The following is a 22,004-nucleotide window of genomic DNA, read 5'->3' on the forward strand; positions in this document are numbered from 1 at the left end:
GTAATAAACGGTAACCGATTCGTTTAAGCATATTGAGATTGTAATACTATTTCATGATGCTTTTTAAATAAACAGAAATTCGTATTTACAAAATTGTATTTGATTACTAGTATTTTATATATTCTTTGAAACATTCAGGGACATACACTTGACCGAATGTGAAATAAAAATTATAGTATTCACAATTTCCATTGTGTTAATTCGTCTTTTCAATAAAAGTTTAATATTGATAAAGATTATCGATTTTGTTCAAACCAAGAGAGATCCTATAGATTGTTGTCGTTCTAGAATAAGAGCGTCACTAAATATTTAGTAATCTCTAAAAGAAAAATTCCTCGTGAAATTACGTTATTTTGATTTTTTTTCTTCGATTCGGGTTTCATAAAAATGCGTCAAAGTAATTTGTTTAAGGCTGATAGTTGATTTTTATTATTAGACATTTTAACACAAATATATTGCGGGAAAATATGGAGAGGAAACTAAATATTGATCACTTAAGAGAAACTTGATGAAACTCCTTACATTATTTGACAATCGTGAATTTTGTATTTCACTTTTGTGTTTGTTTGTTATTATGCTATGTTGATGATCGTTTAAACCATACGGATGGTAATAAAATATGTAAATTTCAAGCGAGTCGGATTACATATTGTACAGTCTGGATTCTGCTAAGTCAATTATTTTTAACTAAGTCTGTATTTTTTCAATCTTGAAAATTAAAGCCTTTGTAGGGATGATTTGCTATTTCTGTATCTTTAAACTGATGGACTTATCCATATAACATTATTACGACCCGAACAAGACGGTTGCATTTTATAATGACAAAAAATGTATCAGTTATATATTAAGCATAATTTAATGTACCCCTAGGCCAACTAAAACTATTGTCTGATTAGTTTTCCTAGGGAATTTTCGAAAGTAAAAAAACGCTAGAAATGTCAGAGGATGAAGACTAATTTCCTTAGAAAAACTCACACAAATACTATATTAATGGGTTCAAAACAGACATGCAAACTCAATCACATCTTTACATAAAAGGGTGTACTCAACTTTCTTTTATCGAAAACATCATTGCCCTTTATAGGATTTTTTACGCTGCCGGGGAAGAGATGCAGTTAATTGACATAAAAAGATCGATCTGTGAAATGTTTTTTCGGTAGAAATTATGCGTCTGCACAAAAAAATCCAAATGTATTTACACCTACCATAATAAACTGTTTTGAGAAAATTTGTCTTATTTTAAAAGTTTACAAATATCTCATTGCTACATACCACTATTTAAGTACATAAATAGGAAGGTGTGGTCAACGCTTCAATACTGACCAGTTTATAACAAACCTACAATGAAACAAAGGTTTCAACTCCCTCAGTCAACGTTGATCTGAGATGAATGTTACTGTTAATAAATACCCGGTTATGTAGCTTTTAAAGAAACTCAAGTCTAAAAACTTCATCAAGAAAAGTGCGTTCGACGCAATTTATTTATCAAGTTTTGATTTGTAAGTTTTGTGTAAGTGGTAGGAAAATAAGAACTATGAACTTGAAAGAATATCTGATATTCAAACCAACGTCATTGATCACCTTACGCAAGAAGAGAAATCTTTGATATTGCAACAACTAAGTAATTTTTTTTTTTCATTTTAAAAATGACTTCATCAGATGTACATAAATGAAAAAACGAGTTATATTCTATGATGGCTGTGCACTTAAAAATGTTGAAACCAGAACATGTTATATTCGCATTCGTTAAACGAATAAACAACCACAATTCTTATTATTTTTTAAGTGTCATAATTTTTCAACTCATTAAAGACAATATAATCTTGTCGTAGATGATCCCAAATATTCGCTTTACAGATTAATTTTGAGGTTATTTTTTGTACCGTTAACTAGTGAAGGAATTGTACTACAGAAGTAAATATACCTTGCTGTCAATTAAAACATGTTCGGAATCCTATCAGACAATTCAATATTTGTTATTTTACAGGTTAATAACATTCGTTGTCCAAGCTGAAACAAGCTGAACACCTCTTAAAATAAACGAACAAATGAGTGTAAAGTTAGTAGTTCAGAATTCACCCCTGTTGATAAATCTTAAATATACAGAAGGACTGAACTTTGCCTAATATCTTGGGATTTGTCAAGTTGCAACATCTTTTTACGAAGTTTGTATGTATTTTGAGTTATTTTCATTCTCGTAAAATCCGACTTCCGAAAGATTTGAATTATTACAAATCATTTTCAAGTTAAAAATTGATTCTTGACTATCATTATACTTGATCTTTTCCCCCTTCATACGACTTTCTTGTTTATCTTTCTTTGCGACAGTATTCACAACTCATCACTAAATCTATTCGCAAGCAGTTTGACAAATAAGACAATAAATTTGCTATTCAGCAAAAAAATTACAGCATAGCAAACTCATACCAAAGTCTATTATAATTCCAGGTATAAAATTGAGAATGGAAAAGAGACAACGACCCGATCAAGGAGCATTTGACAACCGAATAATATATCGATCCATTGCCTCTTCATGAAATAAACATAGGTCAAAAACTATTTTTTTCGTAGTATAAAAGGTATAATCAACCAAAAGAACACATACTTTAAAATCATTAACGGTACCAATGTTACTGCAACAGATGTACATTATAACATTTTCATTTCTTCTGTGATGCCCGAGGCCATCATAATTGCAATTCAAAGAACTAGTCATACCATCGAAGCGCCTATCAAACAAAAAAGGATCTAAAGTATAGCCAAATGTGTATAGGAATGAAATATTTGCACGAAGGATACATATTCCTTGATTTGATATATTTTAAACAATTTATAACAACAAAATTCAATCAAACAATATCCGTATGTCTTCGCAAGTACCGAGTTACTTTCTAGTGATACCATCGGATACTAACAGAAGATGCATCGACCCAATGGTAGCAATAACAATTACGATATCAATTTGACTGCAAAATAAATAGTCACTATGATTTCTCAGATTTTCATTTTATTGTAAAAAAAACCCATCGCACAAGAAGCATTAGTTCAATGATGAAAATTGACAATATATTGATAAAACTGATCTTATTGTTTAAATGTATAATAAAATTATAACTATCCACTGAGATACATTTACACATAAAGTTTGCATTGAAATCGAAATATTTCATTTCCAAACAAAACAAAAATGCTTGCTTAGAGTAATAAATAGTAGAAACGATATATACGAAGATGAAATAAATACATTATTAAAAAGGTTTCTTAATGTCTATAAGTCTATTAAATATACGAGCTTAAAGTTTTGAAGTAGATTTTTTTTTCTCATTTTATATTGTAAAATCATACGAACATGGATTAAAAATGAAAATGGAATTTAGTCATGACAAACGAAATATTTTATATTTTCACTCATAAGAGTAACATCATATTCACAGAGCAAAACATTTATAAATCCAACTTTCATGTTTCATAAAAATGCATAATTTGTCACTGTTTTCTAAAAAATATATGTTCTTATATTACCAACAATAAACCTAACGCAGTACTAAAAATAGCCCACATACTATTGCGGATATCACACCATTAAAAGACACATGCAGTCTTGAAGCGTCAGACATAATCGTAAACTTTCCATCTAAACCGCCGATATAAAGTTTGTTATGATCAGGAACATTCATAAAACTATTAGGGGTTACTTTTCCTTTTGTTGTTACACCAGAATCCATCTTGGTTGGACTATTTGACGGAGAAAGTGTTGAAGGTTTTGTTTTCGCATTGTTTTGATTCGTCTGAATTAAGGTTGTCAAGTTAAAACCAGAGCTAGATGTTGGTAAGCCAGACACCATTTGTTTAGTTGTTGCAGTTGTATGCATTTTTACGGTAGAACTGTCCAACTTGAATGGGTTATGAGACGGAAAAAAAGATAGCGAAGTTTTTACTTGAACATTGTTTGGAGTTGTAGGCGTCAAACCATTCCTCACTGTTAGTGAAACCGGCACCGTTTGTTTCGTCGTCAACGATGCCGGTGCTTGTACTGTTGTTTGTGATTGAGGATGTGGCGATGATGTTGGTGTATTTTTATCCGTCACTGATTCTGTTACAATAGAAGCATCTGTCGTCGATGATCCGACATCTATAACTTTTATATATTTACTGGTAGTTCCAGTTGGGTTTACTGTCGATACAGGTGTTGTGGGTTTTGTGGAACGCATATTAATGGCGGAGGTGGCACTTAACGTTGATGGTCGTTGTGTTGTAGCTATAAAAATAATAATTGGAATTATGATGTGCTTATAATAATAGATGGTATAATTGCCGTAGAAGTTGTCAAATTAATGTCACATATCTTCAAATTTGATTAATATTTGAGTTAAGATTATTTAGTGCACATATATGACATTAGATTCTATGGGGTATTATAATCTAATATTAGAAAAAGACCCGTGTTGCTTACGTGGTTTTATGTCCGAAGAAAATAGTGTTAACTAAAAGTTTCTATAGGTCCGCAAAAAGCGTTTTCAATCTCAATGCAATGTATAGCTGTATATTCTTATAATAATGACCGTAATATTTATTCTTTTTCCCTAAAACCATCATAGTTTTTATTGTTGTCTTAATACCTACCTTTTAAACAAGTTTCTTTAAGAATGTACAAGTAAACATGCACCAATCACACAGAAACAAAAGCCTCACCTTATATCTTTATATTTACCAACTTTGATAAGTTACTTTGACCTTTAACTCTTAATTACTAAAGGAACCTTTTGACTCCTTTTCTATATAGTTTCATTTTTAGAACTAACAAGGGAACTCCCCGCCGGCCAATGCTTTGAGATATCGAATTTCATATAAAGTAAATGAGTAATGACTTATCATTCTACATCTCTCGAAAGAAAACATAAACCAGCATTACCTCATCACGTAAGCCTTTTATTATTCTTATATGACTTAAATATGAAGAACACTTGTGTTAACCTTTTGATAATTATATCGCGATATATTCGTGTGCGATACAAATAAATGGAATTAAAGGGTATACTAAAAGTTTAATTAAAAAAATAATATACCAAATGTTTTGAAAGAATTATATGAACTAAACGCACTTGTTCTGGGGGTTATTTATGTGTAAATTGGGTTGCTTCCTTAAAACCTTATATTAGCACAACAAAGGATTTTATTCAGTTTTTGAGTTAATCTGCCCTTGTTGTTATCCCATAGTTCATAGTTCGTTTCTATATAGGTTTGTCTTTGTAGCAGTTCATTGTTTCTGTTGTTCCTTTTTTTTATGATGTTGTGTTTTCAAACTTTTTTTCCCTTCTTATACTTGATGCGCGTTTTTGGTTTGTTTCTGTTAAATGGACTCAATATGACTATTGAACAGTGATAAACTACTACAATGTATTACCTTCATCTATGCTACAATTCAACAACCCCATAAACAATGTGTTTAAATGTGTAAATCTAATTACATAAGGATGACATAAAATAGCTAGTAATTGACATAGACATGTAAAAGACAAATGAAATACATGTATTCTAGATGGATAGGTTAGCCGTTAAACCAATTTCCTCCCTCCTTTTTTCGTTAAAATGTACTGTGCAAAGTTAGTAATATGGCCGTTGTTATCAAATAGTTCGTTTCTATATATGTAAGATGTAAGCGTTAGCTTTTGTTGCAAGTTCCTGTTGTTCATTTGTTTTCCTAATAAAATTTATGTGTTTCCCTCGGTTTTAGTTTGTAACCAGGATTTGTTTACTTCGACATTGTTTACTGCTTTGCCATTATGTTATCGTTTTTTCTTCGACTTTGATTGTCCCTTTGGTTTATTGTCTCTTTTTAAAATTCACAGCCATTATCATTTCTTCACCTACCTATATCTACTTGCCATCCACCTCCTCGATCTATCAGTGAATTTTCTGCTTGTTGCTTAAAGTTTAGTGGCTGACTCAGCAACTGGTACACGTCTCTGGAAGAAGCATCTCGCTTTCTCCTACCGACAGTGTTTGTCAAGTTACACGTTCGATCACAGTCTTGATTTTTCTCTGTTGTAAGACATACCCAGGCATTACAATGAATGTAAATGTTTGCATATTGATAAAATTTAAATGTTTGATATCGGAATCCAAATGTAGTAGAATTCAAAGGAAAGAAACCCAGAGTTGGATCGACAGCACACCTACAATGTGAAAGTAAATGCTTATGTTTAAATATGATTACAAAAAGCTAGTGCAGAAGAACCATAATAAAAATAACTCACGCGCGCATTCAATTGATTATTTCAACTTTACAACTATCAGTAATTTTCCTTAGAAATTCTCAAATAAGAAATTAAACAAATGTTTTAAAATATAAGATGTTAAAACAAAATAATTTGTCTGATTTAGATTAAAACACTCTCAATGATGCATGCATAGCAGAATCACATTTCACCATTTCGACTCCTTTTGACCCGCTTCTTATGGATTTTTTTCTCGCGGGTGGTTCATGCTTATTAAAATTTATATGCAACGATTAAAGCTGAGATAGTAAAAAGGAGAGTAATATTATGCCACCGAATCGATCTATAATATTATTAGTTGTCGAAAAATTTCATAGGTCATGTTCAAAATAGAAACATACAAAGAGTTTCGTTTGATGTTTTTTTTTAAACATACTTATTTAGAGTGGATTGGGAAACAAGTTTTGCAACTTATATTAATCCCTTTCCATTTTGCGTTTGATGTCAATCATCTTGAATGACAATTTAGTTTTAATATACAGCTCACAAAAATATCAATATGAATTGTATTTTGTCAGAAGTTTAATGATAAAAATAATATGCAGATTATGTAATGATTTGTGTAACTTAAATTTTAAATTAAGATTTGACAGAATCGTGTCTTTCAACTGTGCGTGTTCTTTTTGTTAAAACCAATCATATCTATTATTTTGATTCATCAAACATAGCAATGTTGTCAGAATCTCTAGTATTGAACAAAATGAAATTTTAATTACTCCTTACATTTATATTAGTATTAGAATAAAAAAAAAAACATATTTTATTCTATAAATAGTTTCATTAATCCATGTTTTATATGTCAATCGGCGTCCAACAGTCATTGCACAGCTAAAAAGCAAAATATCAACTTTGAGGGAAATTCAAAACGGAGAGTCCCTTAACAAATTACAAAATCAAATACTGAAACACATCAAACTAGTATGAGACGTAGCATTTTGAAATGAGTGCTGTTGATAATGAAGAATGATAAATATGAAAACCACAATCCAGTACAAATCACGAGTGTTTGGAAATAAATAATATGTCATACCATGATAGCAGTTATTACTAATAGACTACGTAAAAAAACACCTTTTTTCGTTTAATGTAATTAACAACTTACTTTTGGCTAAATAAGGTAAAATATGTTGGGTCATTTGGCTGGTCAGATGGGGTTGCTTTACAGTCTGGTACTATCAGCTTAAGATCGGGATGGCCCTCTGTATCTTCCAGTTTCAGTGCAACATTTAACCATTCACCAAGTATCAATTCCACTGGTTGATTTAGGGAAGTGATAAACGAATCATTGTACAATGTCATTATTATACTGAAATTTCCGGGTGCTTTTTTCTTTACGCTCTCTGGAAGGGGAGTAAATCCTTTGTTTATTTCAAGCTCACGTGGGAAAATGCAACACACTTCGACTTTATAGGTGTTTACACGCACAATCTGTACTCCAGAAACAGTCTGAACCAGTGTGTAGTCATATTTTATAGTGTTGAGGTAAATAATGTCAGTGACATTAAGCTATGGAAATAAGAAAACTACATATGGATTAACAGCATTTTTAATTATGAAATACAGTAGACATTTTGTATAAAACAACATTGTTTTTCTGATAAAATAATCGAGTTTTTTTACCAGTAGGTATATTCTGCTACTATTGGGCTGTAAGTCTAATTGTATTATAATATGAGTTGTAACTAATGTTTCTCTGATTCTTCGTAGACACCTTTTGACTAAGATTCAATATTCCTCATGCAAATTTAAACTTAAACGAATTATGTTCCTTTTAGTCATAATATCAGATCCCATATGTTGCAGTTTGTAAATACAGCTGTTTGTCAAGACTCGCTGGTTTTGGGGAGACATATACTATTCATAGATATTTTGTTTTATTGACGTACTGGATCCAATATAAGATATCTATGTTTCGTCTCATAGAGACACAACTTTAGAATGTAACCAGTATAAATGCACATGTGAGGCATATAAATGATGAAAATATGCCGGACGGTCCTTATTTTTTTTTACCTTTGAATAAATAAAAAAGTAGTATATATCAACATTCCATTCTATGATATAATTGTTTACGAGACTTCATAGTAAAATCGGCACAGATTTAGCCGTAAAAGGAGTTCCTAATGGAAATTGTATCGCTTAATTTTTAAAGAAATCCAAACTCTAATATTGAGCTACCACCTTTTCTATGTATATTTTCCTTTGATTTTGTTTGTGTTAATTTTCGTATCATGCTTCTTGTTTGAGACAGAAAATTATCGCTAGCAACTAAAGGCGCACTTGCATTGTCAATGTTATCAACGACGTCAAAGGGAAATAGCGATCAAAAGATTATTAATGGTCAGTCAAACTAGAGGAGGTGTCTCGGTCACATCTGATTTCAGGACTGTCGAATTCAATGAAAATGTAACTGAGAACGTTAATGCCTTCTCGTTTCAGAAACCGTCGATAATCTATAATTAAAAGTACAATTACAAAAATACCGAACACTGTTAACTTTCAAATTTCAGTATTCGGAGGAAAACAATGGGTCTCAAATGGACGGATTGTATCATTTTGACTTACATGACTTTTTTTTGTATCAATGTAGAATGTTTACAATGAAGTTGCAATCATATAAAAAGGATGAAAAAGTTTACATGAATATCTAACCAAAATGAAGATTGATTGATTGATTAGTGTTAAACGCCACATTTTCAGCAATATTGGCTATTTTGTGGTGGTCATGTTTTAATGGTGGAGGAAGTCTGGAGAGAACCGCCTACTCTTGGTAGGAAAAGTCATTGCTTCAAATCATAATAATGTTTTTGAAAATCTTAAATTGCTGGTAATAGTTTGCTTTTTCTGTCCGTCCATAGTATAGTATTCATGATACTAGGCTGTTTTGTCATAAAAGAATCATTAAAGTGCAGTCACCCCTTTAATGATGCGATCATTTCATTGCTGATACATGTTAGTTCATCTAAGGTAAATCAATACTATAAGTAATCATCAGATGATTTTTAGTGACGATGAAATTCAAATCACACTTTAAATACAGGTGGATCTTAATATTCTTAACATTCAAACCCTTATAAAATATTCTTTGCTATTAAGAAAGAGGGACGAAAGAAACCAGAGGGACAGTCAAACTCATATTCATAAGACACCTAGACGTGGCGGTCATGTTTTGTGGATGTAGGGTTATGTTATGTTTAAACTAGACACACCAAGACTCAATTATAGGAAGATTAGTTTGGTTGGATTCTATTCAAGAATAGTTTAAACTTAAAATTTCTTAATTTTAAATAATCAGCTTAAAAAAAATGGTTAGTTGATAGAATTCTCTGTATAAAACCTCAAATTTGCAAAACATTGTTTCCTTGTTCTATTTGTTACAAAAAAAGGGACGAAAGACCACAGAGGAACAGTCAAACTCATAAATCGAACCTAAACTGAAAATTCCATGGCTAAAAATTGAAAAAGACAAATAGACAAATAAAAGTACACAAGAAACAAATATATAGAAAACTTAAGACTGAGCAACACGAACCCCACCAAAAACTGGAGTGATTTCAGGTGCTCCGGAAGGGTAAGCAGATCCGGCTCCACATGTGGCACCCGTCGTGTTGCTGATGTTATTACAAACCCGGTAAAAAGTCTAAATCGGTAAGTCACATTCACGAAAATGGAAGGTAGTTACGACGTAAGAAACATATCCGATATCATCTATGAAACGGTTATTCATACGGTTAGTGAGCAGCAACCCTCTATCAATGAAATCATGATAGGAAAAACAAGCGCGGGAACGTTGCTACAAACAAATGGAAAGTTCACAACTGGGAAGCTGAAATCATCTCGTTTGTCGTAAAGTTTTGTTTTCAACCTACCCTCATGGTCAATATATTTCTAGATGTAAGTCAAGATATGAGACCGACTTAACTGTATCTGTTGTATCCTTTATCTCTAGTTCCATGGGATAGATGCGTTCAACATGGTAACCAAATTTTGAAATATTTAGTAAGAGAACATCATGTTTATAGCGGAAAGTAAAGTTAAATGATATTGCTTACTTCTTATCTTTCTAATTAAGAAGTTCCTGTATGAAGACAGACTCATAATAAACAAGCCGGCAAGAAGAGTGGCACAATTAGTTCCCATTGGAATGCCGACACCTTGTTGAAAAATACGTCCTCCAAACGTAACTAATATGTTGTCAATCGAGAAATCAAGCATCTTGATAATATCAGTTTCAGGGAATTTTTTGTTTGAATCAGTGTGATCCTTTTCAAAGTAAGATTTTTCCCTCCCTGAGACAAGATACTTGTATCTACGTTGACCATTTGTTTTATGAAACAAAGCAATACCAACTCTTTCAATTTGTCTTTAAGTTTGGAATGGGGAATTTTTACAATTTTGCATAACACTTCATTCAGAGTTCTTTTCGTTACAAAGCAAACAAACACGAACACTTATAAAAAATTAAACAACAAAACTAAGAATATGAATTAAAAAAAAAAACAGTTGCTCAAATGAAATTGATGGTACACATAGCCATAAAGAATAGAAATTGTCTTAGAATAAGGTCACTAATTTAGTATACCATAAGAGCTGCCAGAAAAAAAATCGAACGGACAAACAGACACAAAGATCATAAAATAATCTTTTCCATAAAAAAGGAATAAATATATAAAGAGATGCACAAAATCAGAGATCAAAGATTTATTCATCAATTGAATACTTTGTATCAAATACCCTTTTAAAAGCTAATTTGATAATTATACTTACAATAACGGCTGTTCCACAATCTTTATAAGGTATTGTAACTGTTATAATATTAGTAGAAGTTTGTTTTGCCATATTGCATGGTCCGTTATAAGGATGATAAATGGTCAAATGTCTCTCTTCCAAATTGGGATCTTGTATCCGACTAAATTGGATATTGAAATTTCCATCTGCACAAATCAGATCGGGAATCGGTGCTGATAAGACAGGAAAAATAAGGTATGCATTATTTACACATAAAGATCATATGAATATAAGTATATGTTTAACAGTAGTTGAAATTGCAAGATGTTTGGGGTACAGTACTCATATATAACTTATTAGTCTAGAATTATAAATATGACTTAAGAAATTTACAACATATAATTCTATACGGAGGTTCTTAATTTTGTTGTAAAGACGAAAAATCATATGGACAATCAAACTATCAAATTTGCATACTTGTAATATTACTTAAAAATATAATGCATCGTACAAAACGTAATACCGGAACCGTTGGTGCAAGATATGAGTTTCGTATATAGCCTACTAAGTTTTGAAAGCCATATTCTAAAAGTTTGTAAGAATCAAAACATAATGGACCTTTTAATATTAGATAAAATGCTATCCGGCCAAATTTGGTCATGCAAGGATAATAAATGAGCGAGATATATTTCATATAAGGTTTATCGAAATAAGATTTTTATCTAAAATCCAAATTAGAACGTCGAAATATATTTTTTACGGATAAGATCTTATTCACATATAAGTTAACACTATTCTGTCTTAGAGAAATTTTATTTTAAACTGGTATGGCTTCTTAACTGCAATGAATCTGTTGCTTTTGCATTCATAAAGAAAAACTGCAAAAACTGAAAATGCAAAATATCTCGTTTTTTATTCTAGTTTATTATACATTTTTTGTTGTACCATTATAATGTGACAATAGAAATAATTTCTAATGCTTGAGAAATAACACTACAACCCAAGTCATATGAAAGATTTGAGTTGTCGCTCGTTTACCTGTCATACGTCAAATTTGCATTTAAAAAACATTTTAAGTATTTCTTTATAACAGTTTCGCAATCAAATCGACAAAACTTACTCAATCTTTGGGTGTGACATTTGATTTCAAATATGCAGAATAAATGGATGTCCGATTTTTGGGTTGATTAATGACTGTGTATATAGTTTTTATATACATGTATCAAAATTGTTCTTTACATATAATTTTAGTCTCATACATATAATGGTATAGATACGTGCACAAATACATTAACACACTTTGTACAAAATATAAATAGTATTGCAAGATAGAGACATGAAGTTGTTGTCCAAGCGATTCTAGTCATTTATTATTTATTCTTATAAGTTAGTTGCTTTTCATGAGATAGTTATGAATCTATTTCGATTTGATTTGGAAGAATAAAAGCCAGAAATGAAATAAAGAATGGAAAAGGGGAATGTGTCAGAGAGAAAATAACCCGACCAATGAGCAGAAAACAGCCCTATACTACAAATACGGTTTCAACACAGCAAGAAATGCTTTACTTCTTTTTTTGATTTAGTTTACCTTTACCAAAGTTTCTTAAAGTTTCTTTTTATTATAGTTGATGTACAGTATATCTATAAATACTGGTATGATTTAATTGTGATGTACAATGTATCCATAAAACTAGGATAAGTTAGTTCTTATATACATCATAAGCATAACACTATGATGATTTAGTTCTTATTGCTGCTCTACTACTAAATTGTCATATGTCTCACGGACTTGAAATGTTGAAACGAATGTTTTAAGTCAATTATGTACCTTTACTGCTTTATGCTGACCTCAAAACAAAAAAATAATTGGGGGAGGGTTCCTTAAATCAAACGTCACACACGAACTTCAGTATGTACTATCGAGTCATAGAGACAATAACTCTTACCAGTTAGTCTTGTATTTATTAAAGGTACACAAGTAACGCTGGCATATTCCTGTTGTATGGCGTCACAGTTGTGATTTCCGCTAGATTGCGGACATTGATTTATGTTAGTTTCTGTACCGGTACATTCTACATCATCGAGATGATAAGTTGTGCTAACTTGAACTTTGGCATGGTCAATATCTATAGGTGCACCTGCTTGAGCATTGTTTGGACTGCAAAGAAGGAAAAAATAAGTGTTATTTTCTCTCTTGTTTGTCTTAAAATGTCCTCTACCAAGTCAGGAATATGATGGTTGTTATCAATTAATTCGTTTTTGTGTATGTTGGCGTTGGTTTTTGTTGCACTTCAATGTTACTGTTGTTGTTTTGTTCTCCTCTTACAGTTGATGTGTTTCCTTCGTTTTAAGTTTGTAACTCGAATTTGTTTTCTCTGAATAGATTTATTACTTTTGAACACCGGTATACTGTTATTGCCTTTCTGTACATACATTACCTTTTTTGGTTTTTGTTTAAGGTCGATTTTCTATTTTTTTTTGTCCTTTGTACTAGAATATTGGGTTTTCATACATAAGTGCAAAGGCTCCAAGGTAAATCTAATAATTAAGTTAATGCATAAAACATACGTACGTGGTGTTCATAGTATTATTATTTTACTTACTCGTAGCATAACATTTGACATACAACCCTGGCATCTTGTTTCCCCCATAGATCGTCACATATTGATCCCCATACACCGTTTCTCAGTACCTCTACATATCCGACACCGATTAAATTTGCTGGTCCGACTAGACGTATATCAAGGTTGTTAGGTGTACCTAAATTGATAAAAACAATTATTCCATTATTTGTACATGTTATCAACAGTATCTGCTTAGATGATTATTTGTTTCATTAGATGCAAAACAAATATATTTGTGATAAAACAAGTGGGTGAGTAATTTCAAAACATGTTAAACCTTGAACCAATGCATCATATTAAACCTTAATGAGGGGGAAGTTTTAAGAAAATAAAAGAAAACAAATGGAAAGTATCGAATCTTTTATGGAAAATGAAGTAAAAAGTCTTTGCATATTTATTGTAATAATTTGAGAAAATCGCCTCAAATCGAAGTGATTGTTTCATTTAAAATTTCCCTTACTAATGTACATGTAAATACAAATGAAATTGTTTGCTGAGATTGATGTGTATTTTTAGATTGTATTTTTACACAAACAAGAAAAATAAAGCGTTTTGATATAATTTAAACATACAGTTTGACGGTTGTACAGTTATGGGTACGCTGGTCGTAGAGATCGAAGTTACATTACATATCACACCAACGTCATCGCTGTGTACACAATTTGTCTGATTATCGTATGAACACTGTAAAATGTCTTGTTCAGCTCCAATACAAATAACATTATCTAGCAATATAGGTCCAGTCCCTGCTCCAAACCGCCCATCAGTTACAGCTACACCACCATTACTAAAAAGAAAAATTAGCAATGCAACAGACTGAACATATTTTGTTTGAATTTTGTTTTGTTTAGAATATTGCATAAACAGAAATTATAATAATTGTTGCAATAGCTTAGAAAATATATGTCTTACTTTGTTTGAACAAATCGGTAACATTCCTAAAATACAGAAAATGCAAGCTAACACAAAGTAAACGTTTTCTACTAGTGCATATATCTACAATGTGTGCTGAATAGATAGTGTAGATTCTAAGTGTGCATATAGAATTCCTTACTCCATACATTAGTTCAAGCACGCAGATCTAGACGTTTAATGACAAAATCTAAATGAGTAATTATGATTATTTAATTTCTACCTAATTTTAAAGGATATTGTTCACTGATTAACTCTCATTGTACTTATTTTCATGGCATGTTTTCTGCCATTGATGTGAATATTAATAATTACTGTGTTTATATCTTGAAATCCTTGTTTGTATCAATTTAGTCTATTTTTCTCTCTCCACTTTTATCAAATATGACATTGAAATTATTATCAACACAAATTCTACTCTTCAGAATATTTAACTTAACATACGCGGTCTGAAAACCTTATTTGAAATTGCTTTTACAATCTTAATATATTTTATGGACAACCCTTCTGCACTTATCTATGTCTTTTTAGTAATTGTTTGATCCTTTGCAAGGTGATATGGAAAACAAATTGTGTGTTTTTTTCAATAAAAACATGACCATTAGTTAAAATTTAGTCCCAATGTAACATTTAGATTCTGGTTCTGCGTCTCATTTCCGACACCATTTTCGATCCCTTTTCTTAATGTTAGTAACTAGGGCCCGTATGCATAAAGCTACTTAAGTTAAGATTTTCCTTAGTAAACACTTAAGTTAAGGAAACTCCGCCCTTTTTATCTAAGTGGTATGCATAAAAAATCTTAAACTTAGTATTTCCTAAGTAAAATCTTAGTTGTTTTAAGTCACGCCCACAAAACTAAAGTGATATGCACAAAACTCCTTATACTAAGGAAACGCCTGAGATAACACTTAAGTCTAAGCTACCTTAAATTTTCAAAAATAGTTCAAAAACAGTCAAAAGTATGTGTTTTTTGCAGAACATTAATAGGTTACCTACAATTTAATTGATAAATAACTATACCGGTAATAAAATACTTTATTTTATTCGTTTATTAATTCGCTAAATATTAACGACCATCGTAAATTTCTTTATATCAAATATAATCAACAAATCAAGAGATGACAGTGGGAAGTTATATACTTTTCCCAATCTCGTTGTTATGTTTACCGAAAAGTGCTCACTTTTTTTTTTATTAAATACACTCACGTAATTCATGGTATAGTAACTATTTATCTTTTGTTTACTCTGTACGTGCACGTTTTTTTAAATTGTTAAAATACACCGCCCGGTATCAACTGTAACCATTAGTTATAACCGAATTAAGGAATGAAGAGAGAGCATGCAAAACCACATTTTCGACTTGTGTGTGTGTTGTTTTATATTATATATATTTTTTTTTGGGGGGGGGGGGGGGAGTCATTTGAATTTTCAAGTTAGTTTAATCTAAAGGTGTAGGGCATACCCTAAATTTGTTTCACTTACAGGGACAAATTTGAAAAGTTGTAAGACCTACCAAGAGGTGGATTTCTTTCATTAAGGGGGGGGGGGGGGGGGGGGTCATGGACCCCCATTTTGTTGAAGTAATTGAAGGTTGATTGTCTATAAAATCACTGTTACGGCAACCATCAGACTTACAATTCTCCGTCGCCTAACAATCGGAGAGAATTATTAAATACGCCTGAAGACTATCAATCACGTAAGAGACGACGAAGGGAATCGCGAAACTCAACAGATCACTCATAGGGAGCCCCAGAAAAGAACAAGTGTAATGGTATGACAAACTTACCTGACAGTGAACAATGTTTAACTAGAACGAATAACTGTAAAATTAATATGTTAACTTTAAATTGTTGTGGTGTTATTAAACGTATGCATTATCCAGAATTTATAGATATGGTTCAAAAATTTGATTTTATTTCTCTTGTTGAAACTAAAACAGATGATCTAGATAAGATAGATATTCCAGGATTTACTTTTCATTTGAAAAATAGAAAAAATATAGCAAGGGTTAAATCGGGGGGAATAGGTTTCGGCTATAAGTCACACTTGGAAAATTTTGTAAAGCCAGTTGAAAATTTCAGTAGTTTAGTATATTGGTGGAAAATTTCTTCCGATTTACTTAAAACTGACCAAGACATCATGATAGGAAATATTTATATCCCTCCAGAAAATTCTGTTTATAGGGTACCTGATGCTTTTAATGAATTAGAACAAGAATTTTTGAAATTTTCTGTAGAGTACAAGTATATACTTTTAAATGGTGATTTTAATAGTAGAACTAGTCAAGATGTAGAATATATTGAAAATGTTCATAGTCAGCATGATATTGTAGATACTGATAATGTAGATATTTTAAACAATCTAGAATTATATGATATGTCTTAAGTTAGATGTAGTATGGATACAAGTAAAAACTCTTATGGTAACATGTTGTTAGAAATGTGTAAAAACAATAATATAATTATCCTTAATGGTAGAGTTGATGGTGACAAAGAAGGCAAATTTACTTGCCGTCAGGCCAGTGTTGTTGATTATTTTATTTGTACTTATGATTTTCTATGTTTCGTTGTAAATATGTATGTTCAAGACTTTTCCAAGCTTTTCTCAGATGTCCACTCTCCATTAATATTATCTTTAAATTTTGAAGATGGTTTTGAGGAAGATGTGCATATTGCTGAGAACAGCGTGGAAAATGCAAGAGAAGTAAAACGGGTACAAAAATGGGATGTTGAGAAAAAGAATGATTTCGTAGAATTTATCGACAAGGACAAAATTTCAGATTTGGTTGCCGAGTTAGAGTCAGTTGACAGTAACCATTTATCTCATTAACAGCATATTATTGGATGCTGCAGAAAATGTTCTAGGTACATATAATGCTAGCCAAGGGAGTCGTACAGGTAAAAAAATGGATAAAAAGGGGAACAAACCATGGTTTGATAAGCAATGTTGGAATAAGAGAAAGATTTACAGGGGAGCAAAGAGAAATTATAACAGTAATAGATCAGAAGTAAAAAGGGAAGAAATGAAAAAGAAAGAACGGGAATATAAACGCCAGATGGATAAATCGATGAGGGAATATAGAAAAAAAATTCAAAAACATATGAAAAACCTGAGGACAAAAAATCCGAAGGAATATTGGAAAATTTTAAATAGGGGAGGGAAAAGAAAAAAAACCTAATATAGCATTAGATGAACTGTTTGATTTTTTCAAAAATTTAAATAACGCTGAGAATACAAATGACGTCACAACTGAGCCAAATGACATTCAAGGTGTAAATGAAGTTTTGAATTCAGAAATTACCGCAGATGAGATTATTAAGTGTATACGAGACTTGAAAAACGGAAAGGCTAGTGGCGATGATTTAATAATCAATGAATTTATTAAAAGCACATCACACATTTTTGTACCCATTTATGTGAAACTTTTTAATATGATTTTTGATTCTGGTACTTTGCCTGAAATATGGCTTATGGGAAATATTATACCTTTTTATAAAAACAAGGGTGACCAATCTGATCCCCAAAATTATAGACCAATTACTATACTCAGCTGCCTGGGAAAACTTTTCACATCTGTTTTAAATCTTAGATTGAGTTCTTTCTTAGAGGATTATTTATTGTTAAATGAAAACCAGGCTGGCTTCAGAAAAGGTTATTCTACAGTAGACAATATATTTGTTATTCACATTTTATTTGAGTTGCTAAAGAGGAAAAAGAAGAAACTATATTGTGCTTTCGTTGACTTTGCGAAAGCTTTCGATACTGTTTGGCGGTCTGGTCTTTGGTCAAAACTTATTAAACATTCGATTAACGGAAAGATGTATAACGTTATTGTCAACATGTACAATAATATCAAATCACGTATCCACTTTGGATCAGATTTTTCTGAATTTTTCCCTTGTTCTATTGGTGTTAGGCAGGGAGAGAATCTCTCTCCTCTGCTTTTTTCCATTTATCTTAACGATCTGGAATTGTTTTTACAGAATAATAATATAGAAGGTTTGTGCACTATCTCTGATGAGTTAGAAATAGAGTTAAATGTTTATTTAAAATTGTTTGTCATTTTATATGCTGACGATACTGTCTTAATGGCAGAATCTCAGATAGATTTACAAAGACAACTGGACTCCTTATATGAATATTGTGAGTTATGAAAACTAAGAGTAAATGTGGAAAAAAGTAAGATTGTAATTTTTTCACAAGGTAGACTACCGCAGAATATTGTTTTTAAGTATGATAATATAATACTAGATATTGTGAGTGAATTTACTTATCTTGGTGTATTACTGTCTAGGTCAGGAAATTTTTCAAGGGCTAAAAAAAAGCAATGTGAAAAACAACACATGCTATGTACGATATTATTCGAAAAGGTAGAGTACATAATCTGTCAATTGAATGCCAACTTGATCTATTTGATAAAATTGTTAAACCAATACTTCTGTATGGTTGTGAAGTCTGGGGTTTTGGAAATAATTCAATAATAGAGAGGGTTCATATTAAATTTTGTAAAATATTACTTCGAGTAAAAAAGTCTACTCCTGATTTTATGATTTATGGTGAATTAAGAAGATATCCATTAGATATTTCAATTAAGTTACGAATAATAAATTATTGGTTCAAGTTGGTAACCGGGAAACCGGACAAATTGCCTTTTATTTTGTATAACTTAGCAATTGCCAAATATGGTACAAATATTTTATGGTTAAAACAAGTCAAGTCAATTTTAGACACGTGTGGCTTGTCATATGTATGGAACAATATCTTTTTTGTAAATAAAACATGGCTACATGTAACCATCAAACAGATTTTAATAGATCAATTCAAACAAAAATGGCTAGCAAGCCTACAGGAATCACCAAAAGCATTAAATTATCGTTTATTTAAAGATACTTTGGAGTTTGAGAAATATTTGAATATTTTGGATGACAGGCAAATATCCTTATTTTTTAAATTTCGAACTTTGAACATGAAATTTCCAATAGAAACTGGAAGATGGCAAAACATAGAAAGAGAAATCAGAAAATGTGTATTATGTAATTCAGATGCCATTGGTGATGAATACCATTACATTTTTAATTGTTCAGCTTTTGATAACTGTAGAAAAAAATGTATTGCATTTTACTATAGAAATAGTCCAAACACATTGAAGTTTTATGACTTAATGAATTCAAAAAAATGTTCAGAACTGAACGAACTATGTAAACTTATTAAGGAGATCAATAACAAATTGAACTTTTCTGGGTGAACAATTGTGAATGCCTCTATCTACTTTCGTACATTATTTATTTATGTAATTTTGAAATATGTATAATTATCTCTATACCTTTGTAATTTGGTTTGTGAGAATAAAGATATATATATAGTCAGAAGTCCCCGTGTCATTTGAAGTTTCTGATACCTTACTCGTATGTAATTATCTTTTCATATTACCTTATAATTATTCAGTGAGATATATTGCTAAGTACGTTGAAATGTGGAGAATGTACTTTCTGTAATAATTTGCTTTAGTAAATATTGTAGGAGTTTTGAAAAATTCCCTAGTTTGTATATGGATTTCTGGGGAAAAAAATTGTACCCTCCCCCTTTTTTTGTTTTAAAAGGGAAGTGAACAAAATGTTAATTTCACATCTAAGAAGAATATTTAACCATAAGCAAATGTAAGCAAAGGTCTGAAAGGTAGATGGCAGCGCATAGTAAGCTGAACGGTAAGTAAAATTTTTATTGAAAAAAATGTTTTGTATACTTATTTGTAAGCATATGATTAAAATGCTACACTCGGTCTTGTGCTACGCAACTGAAACCTTCATCATGTTTTGTTAGAGTTTAAAACATAGTGTTGTCTCCAGAAAATATTACTCCAATGAAAGATGATTAAAGATTAAGAAGAGGAAAGTTTTGGATTATCGAAATATTTGCTTTTATTGCTCATCCATTAAAACATCAACCTTAAAAAGCGTTGTCTTATTTGCGCCAATTGTTCATAATTATACTATTTTACGTTCTATTGAATTGTTTAACATACCAATATCAATTTAACCCCAGCTCTTTAAAATAAAAGCATGCATAGATCAATAAATTCAACAATCATAACAAACTTTTACACGGATGAGTACATGTGATGAACTAGAATATATCATACGGTAACTAGAGAAAGGTTCCGATTTAAGTATTCCTAAGTGAAGTGAAGACTTAAGCAAGTTAATGCATTCCACTTAAGAATTATACTTAACTAAGGAAATACTTAGTGAAATCTAAGTCTAAGTAAAACTTAAGTTAAGATGTTTTATGCATACGGCCCTAGGACCTTAAACAAAATATATGTATTGCCTCTAGGTGAAAGAGATGTTTGTCTGAAAAAATGAGACACATGGTACAAAAGGGCTTAAATAAAATAAGTTGACGATAACGGACGAAACCATGACAAAATACAAAAAAGCGACATTCGCCATAATATTATTACAGTAAGTTATAAGCAAATCAGAACCCCCTAAAAATAAATTTAAAAATCAAGCAAAATTATTAGAGTTTTACTTCGGAAACTTTCAAGTGCACTTATTGCAGTGTATTTTAAACACGATGACCTTTATCGAAGATGTTATGGATTGAAATCCGGAGGGGTGCTTCGCATTAAAAATTAAATTATTATATCTTAGTAAATTTTAGTTTTATATTTAGTCTCCTATAAAGTTATAGCGTTAATTTTGATTACACATCCTCTGCACTCATTTCCGTTTATTCTGTCCTTTGGATTTTTCATCTCGTTAATAATGTGAGACACCTTATCTTTCTGCATACTCTTTTTAAAACGTCATATGATACCTCATATTGAACAATCAAGTTGAAAATGTTTTTATACTTGAATGATTTAGTTTAACTATAAAACCATGTACATATATTTAACATTCAATAAAATCCTTTATTTTATCCAAATCATTAAAAATAAAATGCTTCTTGGATAGATTCTCTACCTACAGAGTGCAAGTGCGAGAGCCCCATAATAAAATATAAAGTAAACAAGCATGCAAAGAATACATTATCGATCGATTATGACAGAAAAACTTTAATTAAACAAATTTTAGAACATAATTGATAAAAAGTATGAAACAAAAAACACAAATAAACATATCTCGTTTATCTCTCTGATTTTATAATTGCTTGACATGAAAACCATTAGAAAACTGATTTCGTATGACTCATATAGTAGAACTGTGTTGATATTAATGTCGAAGCACTGTGGCGGATACTGTAAGACACTCTAACAACTCTCACGAGTGGAATCGACCTCATGATTTTATTACAAATTCCTATTTCAGCCAAACAGAAAATGCAAAGAAAAAAGTATTGCCACAAAGGGGAACACAAAAATCACGAACTATTAAATTATAAAAAAGTAATTTTAAAAGGGACAATATGTAGGTGATTTTGAAGAAGCTCTATTAAGATTAGGAACTCTAATGTGTAA

General features: G+C 31.0%; 1 protein-coding gene across 1 annotated transcript in view; it reads right to left on the bottom strand.

The window, feature by feature from the left end:
* Positions 1-3,425: 3,425 nt before the first annotated feature.
* Positions 3,426-22,004, bottom strand: part of LOC139512690 (uncharacterized) — a 30,248-nt gene continuing 11,669 nt past the window's right edge. The window contains exons 3-9 of the mRNA XM_071300518.1: positions 14,203-14,417; positions 13,610-13,766; positions 12,953-13,164; positions 11,046-11,239; positions 7,381-7,784; positions 5,872-6,176; positions 3,426-4,258 (exon numbers count right to left, since the gene is read on the bottom strand). Coding sequence (XP_071156619.1) covers positions 3,534-4,258; positions 5,872-6,176; positions 7,381-7,784; positions 11,046-11,239; positions 12,953-13,164; positions 13,610-13,766; positions 14,203-14,417 — 2,212 coding nt within the window. The 3' untranslated portion in view covers positions 3,426-3,533. The remainder of the gene's footprint in view (positions 4,259-5,871; positions 6,177-7,380; positions 7,785-11,045; positions 11,240-12,952; positions 13,165-13,609; positions 13,767-14,202; positions 14,418-22,004) is intronic.

This window comes from Mytilus edulis, chromosome 2 (assembly GCF_963676685.1).
Source record: "Mytilus edulis chromosome 2, xbMytEdul2.2, whole genome shotgun sequence".
In the NCBI taxonomy this organism is placed as follows: Eukaryota; Metazoa; Mollusca; class Bivalvia; order Mytilida; family Mytilidae; genus Mytilus; species Mytilus edulis.